The sequence below is a fragment of the Apodemus sylvaticus genome, chromosome 22 (genome assembly GCF_947179515.1).
Source record: "Apodemus sylvaticus chromosome 22, mApoSyl1.1, whole genome shotgun sequence".
NCBI lineage: Eukaryota > Metazoa > Chordata > Mammalia > Rodentia > Muridae > Apodemus > Apodemus sylvaticus.
Genome location: NC_067493.1, coordinates 14,160,057 through 14,181,401, shown reverse-complemented (window position 1 = coordinate 14,181,401; position 21,345 = coordinate 14,160,057). Strand labels below are relative to the sequence as shown.

Below are 21,345 nucleotides of genomic sequence, written 5' to 3'. Positions count from 1 at the left end.
AATAACTTGGTGGCAAAGTCACATAGCCTGGCTTGGGTCTGTTCGGGCTCCCTAGTCTCTGGGGCAACCACGTCTTGAAAGCCTGCAGTTAGCATTACTGTACAGAGCAACACACCAAACCCCAACAAGGGGTGGGGTGGGGTGGGGTGGGGCAGGACGGGGCGGGGCGGGGCGGGGGCGGGGCATAAGCCAGTAAGCTATATTCCTCTTAGGTCTCTGCTTCAGCTCCTGCCTTGAGGCTCCTGACTTGGCTTCTTTTCATAATGGACTGTAACATGTAAGCCACATAAACCCGTTCTTTCCCCGAGTTGTGTTTTGCTGTATTTTATCACAGCGACGACAGGGAAGCACGCCAGAACACCTGCTAACTGAATTTCAACAAGTTGTTGGAAAGGTTTGTTTCTCCATAGCAGGAGGGGTAGGTAGAGAGTGCAGTGTGCCCTGGGGCTGTCGCTGCAGCCCACACTGGAGCATGCCTTCCTGTGTCCAAGGGCTCGTGAGTATCTTCTCATGTGGACCATGGGCTCAGACGTGGGACAGTGTACGTGTGATAGGAGTAAAGTCTTGTGCCCACAGGAACTTTTCCCCTGGAGTTTTTCTCGCTTTAAAGCCAACTTGCCAACTTATGTACCTGTGAGGTGTTGTAGCTTCTATTGCCGTGGTTTATTAATTTTATTTTTAGTTAGTTCTTGGAGAATTTCATACAATTTGCTTTATCATGTTCACTGTTCTTTCAATTCCACCCAGCCACCCTTTCCGTATAGAACCAATGTTGTGTCCTCTTTCTCAAAATTGTTTAAACACACACACACACACACACACACACACAGAGAGAGAGAGAGAGAGAGAGAGAGAGAGAGAGAGAGAGAGAGATTGAGAGAGAGAGAGGTGTCAGGTGCAATGTGTGTTGCCAAATACTCTAGTGTGAACACAGACTTGACTTGTATGTCAGCCTATTAGAGGCCATGCCCACCAGAGGCCACGCCCTTCAGCCACCCAGATGCCCCAGGACTCCCAGGGACTAAACCATTAACCAAGCCAAAATTTTTGGTAGGGGAATGCCTCGTTGGGCATCAGTGGGAGGAGCGGTCCTTGGTCAGGTGAAGGTTCAATAGATGCCCCAACAAAGGGAAATTGAGGTGGGGGGAGGTGAGAGTGGGTTGGGTGGGTGGAGGGGCACAATGTGGAGGCAGAGGGTGGGAGGAGGGGGTTGGGGTCTTTGGGGAGGGGGGAAATTGGGAAAGGTTTTTACCATTGGCAATATAAATGAAGATGCTATTCAATAAAAAAAGGAGAAGGAGAAGAAGGGGAAGGGGAAGGAGAAGGAGGAGGAGGAGGAGGAGGAGGAGGAGGAGGAGAAGGAGAAGGAGAAGGAGAAGGAGAAGGAGAAGGAGAAGAAGAAGAAGAAGAAGAAGAAGAAGAAGAAGAAGAAGAAGAAGAAGAAGAAGAAGAAGAAGAAGCAGAAGAAGCAGCAGCAGCAGCCGGGTGGTGGTGGCGCACGCCTGTAATCCCAGAACTCTGAAAGGCAGAGGCAGGTGGATTTCTGAGTTCGAGGCCAGCCTGGTCTACAGAGTGAGTTCCAGGACAGCCAGGGCTATACAGAGAAACCCTTTCTCGAAACAACCAAATCCAAAAAACCAAAAAAAAAAAAAAAAAAAAAAAAAAAAAAAAAAAGAAAGAAAGAAAAAAGAAAAAGAAAAGAAAAGAACAGAAAAAGAAAGAAAGAAAGAAAACCGACTGTCCGTCTGCTTTCAGCCTGGGGTGGCGACCCACCCCGACCTCTGTTTTCCATGCTGGGGCTTTTTCTGGCTCGGGCTTGCACAGGTCTTGAGCTTGTTGTCCCAACCACTGTGAATTCACATGTGCAACTGCTCTGTTGTGCCAGCAAAGCACAGCTTCATCGTAGCCACTTACCAATCCTTTGATGCGGTATTAAGCTCCCTCTTTGTACACAGTGGCTGTAAACCTAACCACTCTGCAGAACACCTGATGTGGTGTGGCAAAAAAAAATGTCCTCCCAGGGACCCAACAACCTTTTTATAAATTTGTATTTTATTTTTATTCACTTTACATACAGATCACAGCCGCCTCTCTCCTCCCTTCCTAGTCCCACCGTTATAAACACATTCTCCCCACCCCCTATTGCCTCCTTCCCTTTTCCTCAGATAACAGGAGCATCCTTGGGTACCACCACACCCTGGGACATCTAGTGCCAGCAGATCTAGGCACATCCTCTCCCACTGAGGCCTAACCAGGGAATCCAATTAGTGGGGAAGGAGATCTAATGGCAGGAAACAGACTGAGCAGTCCCTTGTCCAGTTGTCAGGGGACCCACATGAAGACCAAGCCGCACATTTGATTCAAATACGTAGGGGATCTAGGTTCACCTCCTTTATGCTCCATGCTTGGTGGCCTAGACTCTGTGAGCCCCCAAATCACAGATTAGTTGGCTGTGTGGGTCTTCTTGTGATGTTCTTGACCTTCCCAACTCAGTCACTTCTATCCCAGACTCTTCCACAAGACTCGCGGGGCTCTGCCTGATATTTGTGCTGTGGGTCTCTGCATCACCTCAATTTATTGCTCAGTGATTTATAGACATGTCCGCTCGGGGCTCAGGCAGCTGGGGGACGTGGGGCAGAGAGTCCTTGGCTTGTCAGCCAGCGGCTTGGCTTGGTGGAGGCCATGACTGGGAGCGCTGAGAGGCCTCCTGCGGGAGATGACCTGCTTCATTGTCCCCATGGCAGATCCCAGTGAAAAGAGGCAGTCCATGGTTTTAAGGCATTTATTGTCATGGTGGAAAGTGGTGATGAGTAAAATCATACCCCATTTTCTCAGGGTGGGCCTGAGATTAAATACCCTTTGCAGGGAGGAGTGTCTGGGAAGGGGAGTTTATTGGCTAAGCCTCTAAGCCTTTAGGTACCTCATTAAAATGGAGATCTGTCTTGAGGCTATGTGACTTGTGGCCATGTTCTCTCCCTGTGGAGGAGCTTGGGGCGTTGCCCTTATGTGACTGACAGCCACAAAATTATGGAGGACTGCATCCTGGTGTCAGGAACCTGGAACCCAGGAGCTTGGCAAATCCATGGCAGGGTCACTGGGGTTTCCAACTTAGCTCAACCAGAAACCAGGCTGCCTTTCACGGTCCTAGAGATTATATCTTTCTGCCTTCTTTCTAAGTTCCTGAAGCATTAGTTATTCTCTATTGCTGTGATAAAATACCGTTACCAAAAACGACTTATGGAAGAAACTTCCAGCACCAGAGGGAGGGAGAGCCACAATGGTGAGGGAGGCATGGAGCGTGAACCGGAAGTGGGGTGACGAACCGGAAGTGGAGCAAAGAACAGGAAGTGGAGCAACGAACCGGAAGTGAGTCTCACTCTCAGGTCGCCCCTAGTGATGTGCTTCCCCCAGCAAGGCTCCGCCTCCTCTAGGTCTTTCCTCAAAGTGCCTCTAACTGGGGATGAAGTGTTCAATCAACCATGAGTCTGGGGAGGACATCTTTCTCACTCAAAGCCATCAGCACATGTGACTTCTGGGTATTTAGCAGTGGTCCCTTGGGTCTCTGTGCTCCAGGGTCTCATCCTGTCCAAACCTACTTCTGTGGCCCTTCTACATGGGCCTGACCTGGAGAGGGCCAGGGATGTGAAGTTTATTTTTGGCGCAAGTGCCCTGTTGTCCGTGAATTCTTTCTTCTCCTGTCTTGTGTTCCAGTTCCTTGGCCAAAGACTCTCAACATCGAATCCCTGTGACACTCATCTAGTGCTGGCCAAGTCTGCCAATGCTTGAAGCTGCTTTGCTGTACAATGATTTTTCTTGATCCTTGCAGCTGTCTCCAGATGTTTTAGACCAGAACTGACACCTAGAAGCACGTGGTACCTGCTGAAGGGAGGCCTCTTCAGATAAGGGAGTTCTGGCTCTCGCTAGGAAACAGTGGACCAGGGTGAATGCCAAGCATTCTAAGGAGTCTCCAGAGACATGTCCCTGGGGCAAATACACTGACGGAGTGGTTTGCTGTCCCAGGTTATCCCAATCAGGACTCTGATCTTGACATGTCAGACCTGTCTTGGCTGAGCATCGAAACATCCCTGGAGGTTTGGGTCTTCGGAACTTTCTGAGGCCCTATGTGTGCTGCTAAGGTGTCTCAACTCTTTCACCAGATGCCAGTGGGAACCTGTGGATTTCACACTCAATTTCAACTGCCCAATAAGGGCGGTTCGTTTCTTCTTGCTCAAAGGCCACAATACAATACAAGAGGAAGCACTGAGCCCAGCTTCTTTCCTTGTAGGCATTAGAATGCCAGAGTTGCTACATTTACAATTCTATGTCCCTCAGCAGGTTGTTTGCCTAGGTTACCCCAGGTGAAAAGATTTATCAGCTGGGTCTGTGCTAGGGGACTATCTCCCTCTCCATATTGCTTGTGCTGTCATTCTTAATATCTTGAAGGTTGGCTCCTCCATAAACCCACTTGCGTTAGATCTGCTTCTTCTGATAAGCCTTCATGTCAAGGCATGGATAAATAAATGTGCCGAGAATTCACCTGGGAAACAATGGTGAATGATAAGGGGGAAGGGGCCAGAGAGTGGGAGCAGCTCATTAGATCATGATGCACACGTGGTGTCTATAAAAGGCGGGAAGGGGACTCGCCGGGAAGGTTCTCAGATGTGCCTGTGGCTCTCAGAAAGATCTGCTACATCCCTGGAAACTCCTGAGCCAACAGTGCTTGTGGGCAGGAGTCCGTGTCTTACTGTAATGTCTATATTATTATAGCAGCTGATGTCACCACTCAAGTGCGTTCCTTAGGAGGTGACATATTTTCATGGCCACCACAAAGATAGCATTGGGCAGTACCATCACAATAAAAATTATTACCAACCCAGAACTTAATACTTACCTATGATATCAATCACTCATGGGGGTAAAATATGGAAATTCCCAGATAACCAATGCTTTTTTTTTTTAAGTCTTCCATGAGCTTCTCAGGAAGCTTCTAGAGAACATCTTCCATGTAAAATCATGAAGACAAAAGGAAGAAGACGCAGTATGCTGTTGTATTCCATAGCTGCCTGCAGCTATTACGACTGGGTTGCTGGAACAGAAGCTGAGGGATGGATAGGGAAGGGGCGAAAAGAAAAATGGCCAAGACAATATTCACTGATCAAAGCCGGAAACTTTAATGGCGCCAGACCTTTTAACAGTTTGGGCAAACTCTTCCCCCCAGACTCCGGGCTGAGTTCCAGTGGAAGTTGTCTAGCTTCTCTTGGAGGTCCTCGTCTAGACTGCTCCAGCAGCTGGGTGGGTCACCTGCTTAATTCAGGAATTCCTAGCCCTGGAGGAACAATGAGCTTAACCTTTACTTCGAGCACTCCACCCTAGGTGGAGCAGGATCCTGGCTATCAGGGAGAAGTTAACCTTGACCATAGTCTGGTACACACTTAGCACTCCACCCAAGGATAAAAATTCCTGCTTTAACCTACTTCCCTATTATGTCCTAAAGGCAGATTCCTGCCCGAAGCCAGGGATTGTCCTTGACCAAAGTCAAACTCCAACCAAGTGCATGACTGCCCCAATATGGCTCTGTACAGTATGCACCGACTGTGCCTAAGCTGGGAATGTGAGGATGAAATACAGGCCTAGGAGGTGGCTGTGCTGTAGGCATGGAGAAGGCGGAGGAGAGAGGGGGAAGATTCCAGACATAGGTATGCCTCCATGTGATGTGAGCCAATGGGAGTCTGTTGACGATGGTAAGATCAGTGAACCGCGGGCACGAGGAAAAGCAAGCAAAGGGAGAAGCTATGTTACTGTTAACTTCAAAGGCAATAGAACTAAGGAAAAATGGACTTCATTACCACACTGATCACCTGTGACTGATACTTACAATGGTGGAATGAGCCTTCACCGGATGCCAGCGACATCGAAACCTTTGCAAGGCTAATTTGTCAGTGCAAGATGGCTAAACTAAAAGCAGTCTTTCTGCTTCACCCTTTAGCCACAATACCAGAGGCCTCAGTACCGAGGGGCATTTACTTTCATTAAACCAATGCATCTTCAAAATGAGGAAGGAAGTTAAGAATGGAAAGTGGATTTATTTACATTTGGCCCAAACAGAGAAGGAAGACACCTACTTTTCTCTCCCCCCCCCCTTTTTTTTTTCTGTAAGGGTGTTACAATTTGATAGAAAGATGAAAAAAAAATACTAAAAATCTCAGAAATGTTGAGTATGCTAATTAAACTGTCAGGGCCTTGTTGGCCCTCCCCAGAAGAGATGTTCGCCCCCCTTCTAGCTCTAGCTGGCGCCGCGGCTAAGGAAGGGGGACTTATTTATTTCCGCTGTTTTACTGGTCCGGTTGATCAAGGACAGGCCGAGCGTGTTTGTCTAGAATATGTCTTCTCCTGTCAGGATACAGCTTTACAAACCCAATTCCGTGCTCACGTGCTACTTTCTGCATCAGATATGTCTGGACCTCCCCGTTTGAAACAGTTTCCCCAGCAGCTCAGTCAGCCTCACAGGAAGTGGTGGAGATTACTTCCTGGGGTTTCTGGGACACCACGTGAGAAGAAGTTTTCGGGCGCTGCTGAAGACGCTCTGCTCTTGGGCTTGCTATTTATCCCAGCTTCTGAATAGAAGACTCTATTGGAGCCACTTTTAGACTAGAAAACAAATCCCTCTGGGATGAGAATGGTTCCTGAAAACACAGTCCAAGGTTTCTTGTGAACCTTTCCTAGGAGAAGCCAGTTCTTTGTATGCAATGACCGTCCAACACTGTGAAGCTGAGAAGTTTATGAGCTATTACTAAATTCATGGAATGAATGTTTGTAAATGAATCCGGGCAAAGCCCAAGGACATCAAGAGCTCTTTTCTTTTCTTTTCTCTTCTCTTCTCTTCTCTTCTCTTCTCTTCTCTTCTCTTCTCTTCTCTTCTCTTTCTTTCTTTCTTTTCTTTTCTTTTTTTTTTTTTTTTTTTTTTGGTTTTTTGGATTTGGTTTTTTTCAAGACAGGGTTTCTCTGTATAGCCCTGGCTATCCTGGAACTCACTCTGTAGACCAGGCTGACCTCGAACTCAGAAATCCACCTGCCTCTGCCTCCCAGAGTGCTGGGATTACAGGCGTGTACCACCACCGCCTGACAGCTTTTCTCTTTTAATGACACAAATTATCTTTAAGGATTATTTCTAATCACAAAGGTTGGTTGAAAGGATGTTTCCTAGGGTTGAACACAGGGCAGAAGGATCGGCTGTGACAGGCTTAGGCCTCAGAGCAGGCGCGCCTGGCCAGTCTTATCCTCTGACTCTCCAGAGGTGCTCTTGGTCGTTGGTGAGGGATTTAAAATCCCTGGTGGCAGACATGACAGAACAGAAACTGGGGAGCAACGGAATGGCTGGTAGGGGTAGATGCGGAGTCTCCCCTACAGAGACATAAACAAAAAGGTTACGTCACACCATAGCGGTGACAGGAAAACACGACACCAGCAAGGCACACATTTCTTTGGCACACCAGGTCCTCCTCCTTACAGCACCTGACGCATTCTAATGCTCTCTGCAATCCACTTTTGTAGTGTTTGTCAGTCCCTGCCGCTCCACTTGCTTAGAGAACACAGCCGGCCCCAGGGGCAGGGCAGCTGTCATTGTATAATCTGCCTGCTTGTGTTCTTCTCATACCTTTTCTTTCCGTGGTCAGAGTCACCAAGGCCGCCCTGGGAGCCACTCCACGACCTGTGTCCTACATAACTTTCCACCTCAAACAGGTAAATGGAAAGAGGGCAGACAGATTACTTTCCACTAGCCACGAATCCACGAAGCTTGCTGAGTTTTTCTGTAGTCTTACCCTGTCTGTCGATGTAGAAACACACCCACATGCTATTTCCCCCCTTTGAGTTGAAGTGTTCTCGCCTCTGAGTAGAAGGGAGTTATTTTAAAAGCAAGTGAGCCTATGGTCTGATCACCAGGAAGGCTTAGGGGAGAAGGGGCTGGTCAGCTGATCCCCAGCTAGAGGCTGGAGAGACAGGAGAGCAGTTAGAAAGTTATGGGGAAAACAAAACAAAACCAATGCTTGCCTCAGCGGTGCTGAAAATGAAGGCGAGCTGTTCGATGGGGGTGTTGCAGAATGACATGGGTGATGACACCGATGGATGCTGACGTCAAAGCTCCTGTGATGGCCTTCAGATGTCCTTTATCTCAGTGCTCACAGGCCCGTCTCAGTCCTGCATCCGGCCATGTGCCTCCCTCCCTGGTCCCTCACGGTTCATGGATGACTGGCATTAGAAACATCGAGGTGCAGCCTGAGATGCCGGCACTGCTCCCCGTCTCCAATGTCAATGGTTCGCCATCTCACCCAGTGATAGTCCTGGCCATGAGCTAGGATATTTTATTAGCAATTTAACATCAGTGATTTGGAAATGATTTGCTATTTTTTTTAAAAAAATATATATGTGAGTCTTGCCTGCATGTCTGTCTGTGTATCACATGCATGCAGTGCCTAAGGAGACCAGAGAGACTGTCAGGTCCTCTGGAACTCAAGTTACAGATGATTGGGAGCTGCATGTGGGTTCTGGAAACAGAAGCCAAGTGTCCAGTGAGAGCATCCAGTGCTCTTAACCACAGAGCCATCTCTTTAGGCCCTAGAAGGATTTTTGTAGCAATGTGACTTAGTATGAAGTAGAATGACTTAACAAATATCAAGTTCTGCATAATGTGAGCTATGAAATTACTTTTCCCTCCTTCTAAGAAATTTTAAATTATTATTATTGGTATTTTTGAGATAGCGTCGTCTCACTATCTAGCTCTGCTTCTCCTGGAACTCCCTGTGTAGAATGGGTCCCTGCCTTCTTCTGCCTCCCAAGTGCTGGGATTCAAGACATGCTCCACTATACATGGCTTCCTTTGAAGAATTTTAAAGCAAGTGAAGAAGACCTTTTATGAAGCCCATTTAGCAAAGCCAAGATAAGACAGTTCTAAGTGGCAAAAACCCAAAGCTACAACTTGATTTAAAAACCCATCCTGGCTTTCATTATGGTGAGTTGCTAGAACTTGCCTTTAACTGAATGAGAGACCTATTGGTAAATATGTAAATATATGCAAATTATGTGGACTTGGCCTGGGATCAGCTGGAGGAGAAGATGGCTTCTTGAGAAGGAATTAGAACTGAGCAAGTGCTTTGAGGACCTGATGCTTCAGGACATTACTAATCTGTGGTCATTAGCACAAAAACACTGTCTTTCTTCCACAAACAAATACACTTGCATAACACATGCAGTCATGCACACCCAGACACACCCACACACATACACACTGTTCCTTCGTAATTACTGTGAAAAAGCAGGATAAGTGCACAGGAGGTGGAGACTCGTGAGCAGAGCCACGTTTGTATCAGACAATAGCATCCTGTATCGGGCGGGTAAAGCTAGGTGAGATGCTTGCTGGGTCCTAGCCTGCCTCCTGAGTGGTACTTTTGGTAGGTGTAGGAGCAACTTTCTTCTCATCCGCTGCTTTGAGCTGTCTCTCAAAAATCCTTCCAACAGCTTCACCTTAGTCAGGACTGTTGTAGTGTCTACATTTTGGAGAAAAAAAAAATCATTCCAGCTTCTAGCTGTTGACATTTTAATCTATTTTGCAGCAGATGATTCGAAATGCTATCCTGGTCATTTGTTGTTGTTGTTGTTGTAACACCTTGACATGTTAAAATCATCTGAGAAGAAGGAGGTTCAGTTGATGGTTTAGGCCATAACACTGGCCTGTAGGTAATTCTGTGGAGTATCCTCTGGGCTAAGGTTTAATGTGGGAGGGTCCAGTCCATGGTCCAGCAGTGTCCCCTGTGCAAGTGGTCTTGTGTTGTATCAGGAGGTCGACAGAACAAGCCAGGGGGAGCAAGCCAATACACAGGTTCCTCCATGGTCTCTGCTTCAGTTCCTACTTGAGTTCTCCACCCAGACTCCCCTTAACAATAGAAGGTGTGTGACCTGAGGTACAAGCTGAAATGAACCCTCTTCTCCACAAGTTGCTTTTGGTTGTGGTCTTTATCACAGCAACAGAAGGCACAACAAGACCGCTGCCCTGTGTATAATGATTTTCTATATGTGTATGGTCCCATGAGTTAACTAACAGTCTACAAGATTGTCTGTAAGTAAGTACAGTTCTGTCTTGGCTTCCCTCAGTGATGGGCCGTGAAAGAGATATGTGTAAGCCAAATAAATTCTTTCCTCCCCAGGTTGTTTTCAGTCCTGGGGTCTTATCACAGCAACAAAAAGAAATGACTAAACCAAACCCTGAGTAGAGGGCTGGGTAATGTTGCAGTCAGTAAGGGGCTTGCTTGAATTTGGTCTATGGAACACAAAAGGCCACATTGTGATGCTTTCATGATCTCAGCATCAAAGAGACAAACACAGGCTGGACCCTGGGGCTCCCTGGTCCCTGGGGCTCGCTGGCCCAGCCACCTGAGCATAATTAGTGGATTCCAGGTCATTAACAGACACTGTCTCAAAAACAATATAGAAAGCTCCTGAGGAATGATACCAGAGGTAGACAGATAGACATACAGACAGACAGACACAGACACATACACTCACAGATACACATACACAGACATCTACACACACACAGACATGCACACACAGACATACACATACAGACACAGATACACACACAGACAGACACACAGACACAGACATATAGACACAGACACACAGACATATACACACAAACAGATATACAGACACAGACACACAGACACAAACACACACAGACATATACACAGACAGACATACAGACAGACACACACAGACACATATACACATACACACAGACACATACAGAGACACACACAGACACAGACAGACACACACGTAGACATACACACACACAAACATACATACAGAAGATATACAGACACACAGACAGACAGATACACACACACACAGACACATACACACAGACACACACAGACACACACACAGACACACAAACACACACACACAGAAGATACAGAGACACAGACAGACATACATGCAAACACACACAGACAGACACACATAGACACACACACAGAAGATACACAGACACACCGACACAGACAGACATACACACAGGAACACATACAGACAGACACAGACACACACACACATGCAGAGAGATACACACAGACACAGACAGAGATACCCACACACACACACACATCAGTCCTCTTAAAGGCCAGTCATCCTGGGTGCCACAATTCTATTTTCTTTGTCTACTCGAGTGTCAGGTTAGACTCTGCTCATCTCTTAAGGCACTCTGTGTGGAGATGCCTGGCTGTTTTGTGGATGGAAAATACAGAAGGTTATTTTGGGGAAATCATTAGATGAGTGTTTTGTGAGAGACTTATTGAAATGCTGATAAGGAACTGCAGTTGATAATCTGCAGAATTGTGCTGATACAAATAGGAGGATAATTTGGTCTGTAACCATGGCATTAGGCCAGTCCTCTGGCTCCTGTGACAGCTCAGCACAACGGTGATGGTGACCTTGAGAAAGTCCTCAAGTAGGCATTGTTCTTAAAGTTGAGGTGAAAGATGCCAAAAGAGAAAGAAACAAAACAAAACAAAACAAAACAAAAAACCCGAAAAGAGCCCTATTTGGCTTAAAATGTTCCAGTCCTTTTGGTTTTTAAAGAAGTTCACCTCTGAGACCTTACGTCACGGCTCTTAGGTATGGAGTGACACACACAGTATCTGAATTATTTTCTATTTATGGGCTGCATTTCAATTCTTTCGCTGTTGGTCTCTTAATTTAATTAAGATTTTAATTTAACTTTCACAGGATTAAATTAATCTTCTAAGAATTACTCCATTTTAAATTAATTAATTTTTTTTTAAATCGAAGGAATAGTCACAACAAAGTGAGCCTTTGAGTACGGGCCCTGGGATATGCATGGGTGCTTGTTGGCATTACCTGTGGCTGTTTATGAGGTATGCATGGGTGATTGCTGGCGTTACCTGTGGCTGTTTATGAGGTGTGCATGGGTGATTGCTGGCGTTACCTGTGGCTGTTTATGGGGTGTGCATGGGTGATTGCTGGTGTTACCTGTGGCTGTTTCAGTTCATTCTAGCTTCAAGCACCCAGCTTCCTTCCAGGCAACCTCCTTGAGACAGAGGCTCTATGACATAACACGATTCGATCTTCTTGATTTGGGGCCTTTGTTGTTGTCTGTGATTCCTTTCCTCCTCTTACATCCCACGGTGTTGTATTCTGTAGCTGCCTGCGGCTACTGCGAACTGGGTTCCTGGAAGAGAAGCTGAGGGGGAAGGGGCCAAAAGAAGGAGGCCAGGATGATAGTTTACCGATCGAGGCCCCAATTTTAATGGCGATCAGAACATTTAACAGTTTGGGCAAGTCCCTCATGCCAGACTCCAGGCTGAGTTCTGGGGAAGTCTTCTGGCGGTCCTTGGCTCCACTGCTCAGGCAGCTGGGTGGGTCATGTGCTTGATTCAGGAATTCGTAGACCTGGAGGAACAATGAACTTCACCTTCACTCTGAGCTTCTCTACTCTAGATGGAGCAGGATCCTGACAAGCACGGAAATCCATGCTCAACAAAGGCTGGGAGAAGTTCACCTTGACCAATGTCAAGTATACTCTGAGCACTCCACCCTAGGATAAAAATTCCTGCTGTAACTTACTTCCCTATTATGCCAGAAGGAGGCCAGGCAAATCTATTAACGTCAGATTCCTGCCCGAAGCCCTTGTCCTTGACCAATGTCAAGTTCCTACCATGTGGCATGATACCCCAATATGGCTCTGTACACCACGGGAAACATTAAGCTTGTGGGGAAGCCTCACCAAATCACGTAAGTGATAACTGTGCCTGGCACCTGCCACCATGTTCATGTTCCACCTGCCCCAACGGTCTCTTGGGTCCCTGTTGATTCACACCATACCTCACATCCAGTCATCTTTCAAAAACCACAGACCAAATGACATTATGATTACAGTCGAAGGATAAACACGCAGTGTTTACTAACTGACAATTGCTACCCCACATGGCTGAGCAAGAAGTCTTTCAGATCCTGGACTTTGTGACATTTTTATATACATAATGAGATGTCGTGGGATGGGACCCAAGTCAACACAAAAATCATGTATATATTGTGTGCAGTGTATTTCCTCAGGCAGACACTATATCAGCTGGTTTTTACAGGGTATCTGTAGTTTCATTAGGAACCCTGTCACTAAAGCCAAGGGGCTTTCCCACTTGTGGCTATATTGGGTCTCAATGAATGTTGAATTTTAGAGCATTTTGGAGTTAGGGTTTAGGGTGGGGGGCAAGGCATATTCAACCAGGATCAACTCATTTAATCCTCATAAGAATGGGAATGTAAAATATTGTTGCTATCCCTGTTTTAAGTAGACAGAGAACAGAGAAACAGAGTTGACACCCAAGGTTTTCCGTGGTGACAAGGCTTGGAAGGGTGCAGAGTTAGAGCAGTCCATATCCTCACACAGTTGGTCAACTCTGCACAGCCTGCTGTCATCCCCTGACCCGTGATGACTCTCCCTTGTTCTTTAAGGATTGGGTCTCTTCTCAAGCAATGCCTCTGCCAACGGGCACTTCCCGTGTAACTGCAGCCCCGCCCGATCCTGCCGCCTGCTGACCCTTCTCTCTTCAGCCATCCCTTCTTCCCTGGGGTAAAAGCTCCGTGAGAAGAAGGCACTATCTTTTGTCTCTCTCAGCAAAATAGCAGAGTGTAATATTTGTTGCTGGAATGAATGAGTGTTGACTACGGGACGAAGTGGAAATGTCTGGTTGTGTCATGTGACGCAGGTTCATGTGATGTTTTGCTGAGGCAGACCCACGAGAGGACTCGTGATGTTTGGCAAAGGTATAAGTAGGACCCACTGGACAGTGACTATGGCTTTATTGGTCTTTGAGGATCTTCACTTTGCTGAGAGAAGCATGGCAGAGAACTTCTCTTGGCATTCCGGCTGGTTCTGGTCACTCCCACTGACTTGTGCTGATTTGGCGGAGGCCTGGCTGATTCTACTGGATCATGCTACCAGTGCTGATCTGTGATCGGTGACTCTGCTGAGCTAGACTGCTGGTATCCTGACAGTGAAGATTGGGATCACCCCCAAAGACCTGCTTCTAGACAGGTCCACATCCCCTTGTCCTACTTACCATCTTTTCTCCCGAACCTTTGGATGGTGGGCAAGAGGGGGTGTTGAAACTTTGGAGAACCCTTTTTAAAGTAGGTTTTGAAAAAAAATCTAAGCCTACAACTGTCATTGAAAAAAAAAAGTAATTGATTTGCAGAACTATATTTATGTTTCAGAGTATAGTGGTTTGAAAAGGTTTGGCCTCCCCACACGGACTTAAGGTATTTAAATGCTTGACCCACAAGGAGTGAAATGATTAGGAAGTGTGTCCTTGTTAGGTGAGGCCTTGTTGGAGGAAATGTGTCACTGTCAGGGTGGGCTTTGAGGTCCTAGGATTAAGATCCATCCAGTACAGAAAAGATAGTCTTCTGGCCGCCTTTGGATCAGGATGTAGAACTCTAGCTCCTTCCCCAGCATCATATATGCTTATATACTGGCATGTTTCCTGCCACAATGATAATGGGCCAAACCCCTGAAACTGTAAGCCAGCCCCATTTAAATGTTGTCCTTTATAAAAGTTGCCTTGATCATGGTGTCTCTTCACAGCCATGAAAACCTAAGACAGAGAAAATCAGCATTTCTTGTCACGTCAATCCTAGATAATCTACAACTATGAGTATCTTTATGACTAGTAATATACTCACAATCTGTTTCTCTATAAGCCTTTATATTTCACTGCACAACCCTATTAGTTTTGACGAGTCCATGTGTGATATCTAATCTTGTTTGTCAATACTCTGGGGAAGAGGGGACCCTCAGTTGGGGGCCTGCCTTCATCAGACTGACTCGTGGCCTTGTCCATGTGACATTGCTTCACTGATGTATGAAGGCCCAGTGCATGATGGGAAGCACCATCTCTGGGCAGGTAGGCCTGGGCTCTATCAAAAAGACAGCTGAGTCTTCTCTGTGGTTTCTGCTTCAGTCCTTGCCTCCAGGCTCCTGCTGTGTCTTCCCACAGTAATGACAGTGACCAAGTGTGAGCCAAGTGAACCCTTTCCTCCCTTCCCGGAGTGGCTTTTGGTTTGTGTTTTGTCACCGCAACAGAGACACAAACTGGGGCAATGCCCATCTGTGTGACAAGTCCCACTAAGGAGGTACAGAGCCCACCAAGTACCTTATAAAACTTCCTGCAACGCCACAGGCAACCACCGTTCTGCTTCCTGACTTTAGATACTAATGTGGAGGCTTACACATGGAGTCCCTTGGCTATGGGAGGTCCTTTGTGTCCTTGCTGTAGGTGACTTTTAGCTCAGTCTGTCTTGTTGCACAGAAGGGAGGTTTGTTTTTTTCTTTAATGCCTTTTGTTTGTGTGTTCCCAGATTAAACTCAGGTCCTTCCATGAGCTAGTGAGCAGCCGACATCTCCAGTGTGGCCTCCTCCCTCCCTCCCGTCCCTCTCTCCCTCTGCAAAGGTTTGGAGACAGGCCTCACTCTACAGCCCAGGCAGGCCTGGTTTACTTTTATTTTTTCTTAGCTTGTAGACAGCTGCTATAGATCATGAGATATTATTGCAAATGAGAGACAAACAAATTTACTTCATCAAATGGTTTGCTGAACTTGGAGGATGGGCGAGGAGGCCATTCTTGGATGCCTGAGCTGAGACAAACCAGAAGAACATTTGAGGAAAATAAAAAGGATATTTGGCGCAGTGAGCGGAAGGTCCTCTGGCTCGTGCCGTGAGAGGAAAATCGAATCGGTCATTCTGGAAACTACACGGAATTAAACAGCAAATGGGAGCAGAGTTTTCCAAATGTGTGTTGAGGGAATAAAAAGCTAACAGCCCTTGTATTTGTAGGATAATATGAAGAATTAATCAAGGAGTTCAAAGGTAAAGAGGAAATAAAGGCCAGATTAGCTTCAATGTTAAGTGAAGAAGGAACAGATGAACTATCGGGGTCATCTGGGGTCAGGTTTCTGGACGCACAGAGTGGGCTGTGTAACTGAACAAGGGACTCTGGGCCTTATCAGCCCGCGTCTTCACAGCTGTCTTGAGTTGTCTCTTGTTCCTGGCTTGTCCCTTGCACTTTCAAGAAGCCAGCATTGTCTCAGCGCTCCAAATGGTGGGCCAAGATACTAAGGTTCATCTTTCAACATCTTGGGCTGATTCACAGGGAAGACAAAAGTTGTGAGAGCATGCATTAGAATTTTGGGGATGACAGACAAATGAGAAATAATCAGTTTGACTCCAACAACTGGAGTCCATTTGGAAACTCCCAGTCTCTTAGGATAAAACACATAATCCTATTTGGAAATTCCTGGTGTGGCCACAGATGGGAGATTGGTTACTTTTTTTTTTTTTTTTTTAATCAAGCCCACAAATTAAGAAGTACATAATCCAAAGATAACAGTACGTATTATAACAAATTCTTAGTTTATTAATTTTTCCAATGTGAATTGTAAACTATCCATTCAATACAACGATTTTATATTTTTCCCACTGGCTGCTAAAACACTCTGGAAATCTCCCAGATCATGGTGGCAGCTCTCTGCAGGGTGGCCCCCCTTGAAATGATTTATTGGCTTTAGCTGGTTGCTGTGCGGTGGACTAGTCACTGCATTAGGACAACTGGAAATTGGGTATCAGTGGGGCTGGGAATCCAGCAAATGTTGCATGCTTCCTCAAAAACCGGGAGAAACTCACCATGTTTCTCTCTCCATAGGCTCATGCCAAAATCTGGCATCTCTACGACACCTCTTTCCGCCCCACCCAGGGAGGCCGGGTGTCCATCGCCCTAGGCTCCCACTGGATCAGTCCTCGGAGAATGACCGACCATAACATCAGAGAGTGCCAGAAGTCCCTCGACTTTGTGCTAGGCTGGTTTGCCAAACCCATATTTATCGATGGCGACTACCCAGAGAGCATGAAGAGCAACCTCTCGTCCCTCCTGCCTCGGTTTACCGAATCCGAGAAGAGGTTCATCAGAGGAACCGCTGACTTCTTCGCTCTCTCCTTTGGGCCAACCTTGAGCTTTCAACTGTTGGACCCTAGCATGAAGTTCCGCCAGTTGGAGTCTCCCAGCCTGAGGCAGCTTCTGTCTTGGATTGACCTGGAATATAACCACCCTCAGATATTTATTGTGGAAAATGGTTGGTTTGTCTCAGGGACCACCAAAAGAGACGATGCCAAATACATGTATTATCTCAAGAAGTTCATAATGGAAACCTTAAAAGGTAGGCTTTCAAGTAAAATCTGTTATTTTGCCAAAATTCACACACACACACAGACACCACATACACCCTCCTACACACATACACCCCCTACATACACACACACCACATATACACACACCACACACACTGTACCATACATATGTTACACACGTATACACCTCATATACACACACATACCATACCATATACACATACACACACATACACATACATACACACACATCACACACCCCACACATATCACATACCACACTATATATCACATATAACATACACACACAACATACCAATACACATTTTAAGATACTCTGCAAAATGTGGTTATATAATTTTTGTCACAATGAAGATAATTTAAACAGTAGGGAGAATGAATGTATGTTACACTGCTGTCATTTGGGCCCTTCAGAAACTTAATTTTCAAAATTCCATAAAAGGAACTTTGATAATTTGCTGATGAAACAACAAAACAAGATTAATATCCAAACCCTTGGACTCACAGTCTCTCATCTACATTGTTAGATTATATAACACAGTATTTAAAATCTCAGACTATATAGCTCTCTATATTCCCAGTTTATTTGTTTTAGCTGAATACCATGCTTTTTCTTTAATTTTTTATCCTTTGAAATTTCCATACGTTTATACAATGTATGTTGATCATTTATAACTACCACTAGCTCCTCCTTTCAACAACGAAATGCTTTTTTAAAGAGAGAGGAATAATGATATGATCTGGATATGCTTAACTTTAAGGACTAGGGAAGTTGGTCAGGTGCAGCATATCTGCCTGACACCCAAGGCTTTTGGTCCCATCCACAGCACAAGAAAAAAGAAGACATGAGTCACAGTGGTAGGTGCCCAGGTTAGGAACAACAAGCTATCCTGGTCCCTCTGGGGAGAAACTCGCACTATGGAGGTAAAACTATCTATGAAGACATTGCCCAGGGGAATTCTCTAGAATTTTTTTTCCAAGACTGGGTTTCTCCCGCGTAGCCCTGGCTGTCCTGGAACTCACTCTGTAGACCAGGCTGGTCTTGAACTCAGTAATCCGCCTGCCTCTGCCTTCCAAGTGCTGGGATTAAAGGCGTGGCGGCACCACTGCCGGGTAAGTTCTCTAGATTTGACGAGAGCCTTTTGTGAATAAGACAAAGAAAATGTTTACCAAGCTAGAAGCATTACACCTGACTGTGTACCACATGCATGCAATGCCCACAGAGGCCAGAAGAGGGCGTTGGATCCCTTGCGCTGGAGTTAGAGTTGTGAGCCACCATGTGGGTGCTGGGAACTAAACCTGTATCCTCTGGAAGAGGGTCAGTGCTTTGAACCACTGAGCCGTCTCTCCAGCCCCTTGCCTTGTTTCTCTAAGTGGGAAAACCCCTCCTCTGCTCAAGTCACACCAAGCCCAGTGGAGAATGACACCACCCTTGTCCTCTCTTCCCTCTGCAGCCATCAGGCTGGATGGGGTCGACGTCATTGGGTATACCGCGTGGTCCCTCATGGATGGCTTCGAGTGGCACAGGGGCTACAGCATCCGGCGAGGCCTCTTCTATGTCGACTTTCTGAGTCAGGACAAGGAGCTGTTGCCAAAGTCTTCGGCCCTGTTCTACCAAAAGCTGATAGAAGACAATGGCTTCCCTCCGTTACCTGAAAACCAGCCCCTAGAAGGGACATTTCCCTGTGACTTTGCTTGGGGAGTTGCTGACAACTACATTCAAGTAAGTCAGCCTACGAAAGTGGTCGGCAGTGTCAGCAAACCTCCTGCTTCTTCGCTGAGCTCTTGCCATAGCACAGAGTCGGGACTTTGAGCCAAACAGGGGTTCCCTAGTAAGCTTGTGAACTACGTAGTCCAGAATGCTTCAGCCTTCAAACGTCTTTCAATCTACAGCTTGTGCTCTCCGTTAGGTCCAAAGGGAAACAGAGTCAAAACACGGAAAAGTAAGCTCTGTTAAGACAATACAAAGATAAGGCTCGTCCCGTTAGCGTAATGGCTGGGATCCCTGCTCAGGAAGGTAATCTTCTCATAAATAAGATTCAACACAGGAGTCCAGGGCGTCTCAGGGCAGCTGCTGAGAATGTGTGTGTGTGGAGCAGTTGGCAGATCCCTTCTCATCCTAAGTGCCCCAGTCCAGGCTCGTAGAAAACGCCTCAAGAGAGCAAACGATTTATTGATTAGCACCAAGGCTCTCCAAAACGATCAGTTAGTATTTATTGAGCATCAACTGTGCAGGAAGTCCTCAAAACCGGTTTCAGTTTCCCCAGTGTTAAAGTGGCTTGTTTCTTGTGGTTTGACTGAACACTTTACATAAGCACTTGCAGGTTACCCATTGTGTACAAAACTCTGTGGGAGTTGTTGTGTTACGCTTGTGATGAAGACAAAAGTTCGGTATCTATACTCAGACCTCGAGGTTTAGCATGGTGGGGTCTAACTCAGCGTTTCTCAACCTTCCTGACGCGCTGCAGCCCATAAATACTGTTCCTCACGTTGTGGTGACACCAAACCACGTGATTATTTTTGTTGCTACCTCATAACTGTATTGCTACTAATTTTGCTACTGCCATGTATTGTAATGTAAATCTCTGTGTTTTCTGATGGCCTTAAGTGACCCTGTGACAGGGTTGTTTGACTCCTAAGGGGCCGTGACCCACAGGCTGAGAACCGCTGTTCTAGTCTACAAGGCTACATAAGAATTGGAATTAACAAGAACTGTGGGCATTGGGGTTTTTGCTTGTTTTGTTTGTTTGTTTTTTTAAGGGGAATGTTTTCTTTCTTGTGAGTGGCAGTTTAAGCACTCTCGTGGAAGAGAGCCTGACTGTGCACCTCTTGCTTCTGAGAGTTGCTGCATTTCCCAGGTCTGCCCAGACAGCTAACAGTCGCTCGGTTCTTTGCAGGTGGACACCACCCTCTCCCAGTTTACTGACCCAAATGTCTATCTGTGGGATGTGTATCACAGCAAGAGGCTGATTAAAGTAGACGGGGGTAGCAGCCAAGAAGAGAAAACCGTACTGTGTTGATTTCTCTGCCATCCGGCCTCAGATAACCTTACTTCGAGAAATGCGGGTCACCCACTTCCGCTTCTCCCTGGACTGGGCCCTGATCCTGCCTCTGGGTAACCAGACCCAAGTGAACCGCACGGTCCTGCAGGTCTACCGCTGCTTGATCACCGAGCTCGTCTACGCCAACATCACTCCGGTGGTGGCGCTGTGGCAACCAGCAGCCCCGCACCAAGGCCTGCCACGCGCCCTCGCGAAACACGGCGCCTGGGAGAACCCGCACACCGCCCTGGCGTTTGCAGACTACGCAGACCTGTGCTTTACAGAGCTGGGCCAGTGGGTCAAGTTCTGGATCACCGTGAACGAGCCCAACACGCGGAACATGACCTACCGTGCCGGGCACCACCTCCTCAAAGCTCACGCCTTGGCTTGGCACCTGTACGAAGACAAGTTCAGGGCGGCCCAGAAAGGCAAAATCTCCATCGCCTTGCAGGCTGACTGGATAGAACCGGCCTGCCCTTTCTCGCAAAAGGACCAAGAGGTGGCCGAGAGGGTTTTGGAATTCGATATCGGCTGGCTGGCGGAGCCCATTTTCGGCTCCGGGGATTATCCCCGTGTGATGAGGGACTGGCTGAACCGGAAGAACAATTTCCTTCTGCCCTATTTCACCGAGGAGGAAAAACAGCTGATCCGGGGTTCCTTCGACTTCCTGGCCGTGAGCCACTACACCACCATCCTCGTCGACTGGGAAAAGGAGGATCCGATGAAGTACAACGATTACCTGGAGGTGCAGGAGATGACGGACATCACGTGGCTCAACTCGCCCGGGCAGGTGGCGGTGGTGCCCTGGGGGCTGCGCAAAGCGCTCAACTGGCTGCGCGCCAAGTACGGGGACCTCCCGACCTACGTGACAGCCAACGGCGTCGACGACGACCCCCGCGCCGAGCAAGACTCGCTGAGGGTGTTTTATATCCAGAACTACGTGAACGAGGCTCTGAAAGGTGAGGCCCCGCCCCCTCCGTTCCTGATGGACAGGAAGCCGCTGCCCGTCCTGAAGGAGAACCAAAG

At 47.0% G+C, this 21,345-nt stretch overlaps 1 protein-coding gene across 1 annotated transcript in view; it reads left to right on the top strand.

The window, feature by feature from the left end:
- The window catches only part of Kl (klotho), a 36,305-nt gene that overhangs the window by 11,073 nt on the left and 3,887 nt on the right, over window positions 1-21,345 (top strand). Inside the window, 4 exon segments of the mRNA XM_052168715.1 lie at window positions 16,776-17,286; window positions 18,733-19,001; window positions 20,176-20,259; window positions 20,261-21,278. Coding sequence (XP_052024675.1) covers window positions 16,776-17,286; window positions 18,733-19,001; window positions 20,176-20,259; window positions 20,261-21,278 — 1,882 coding nt within the window.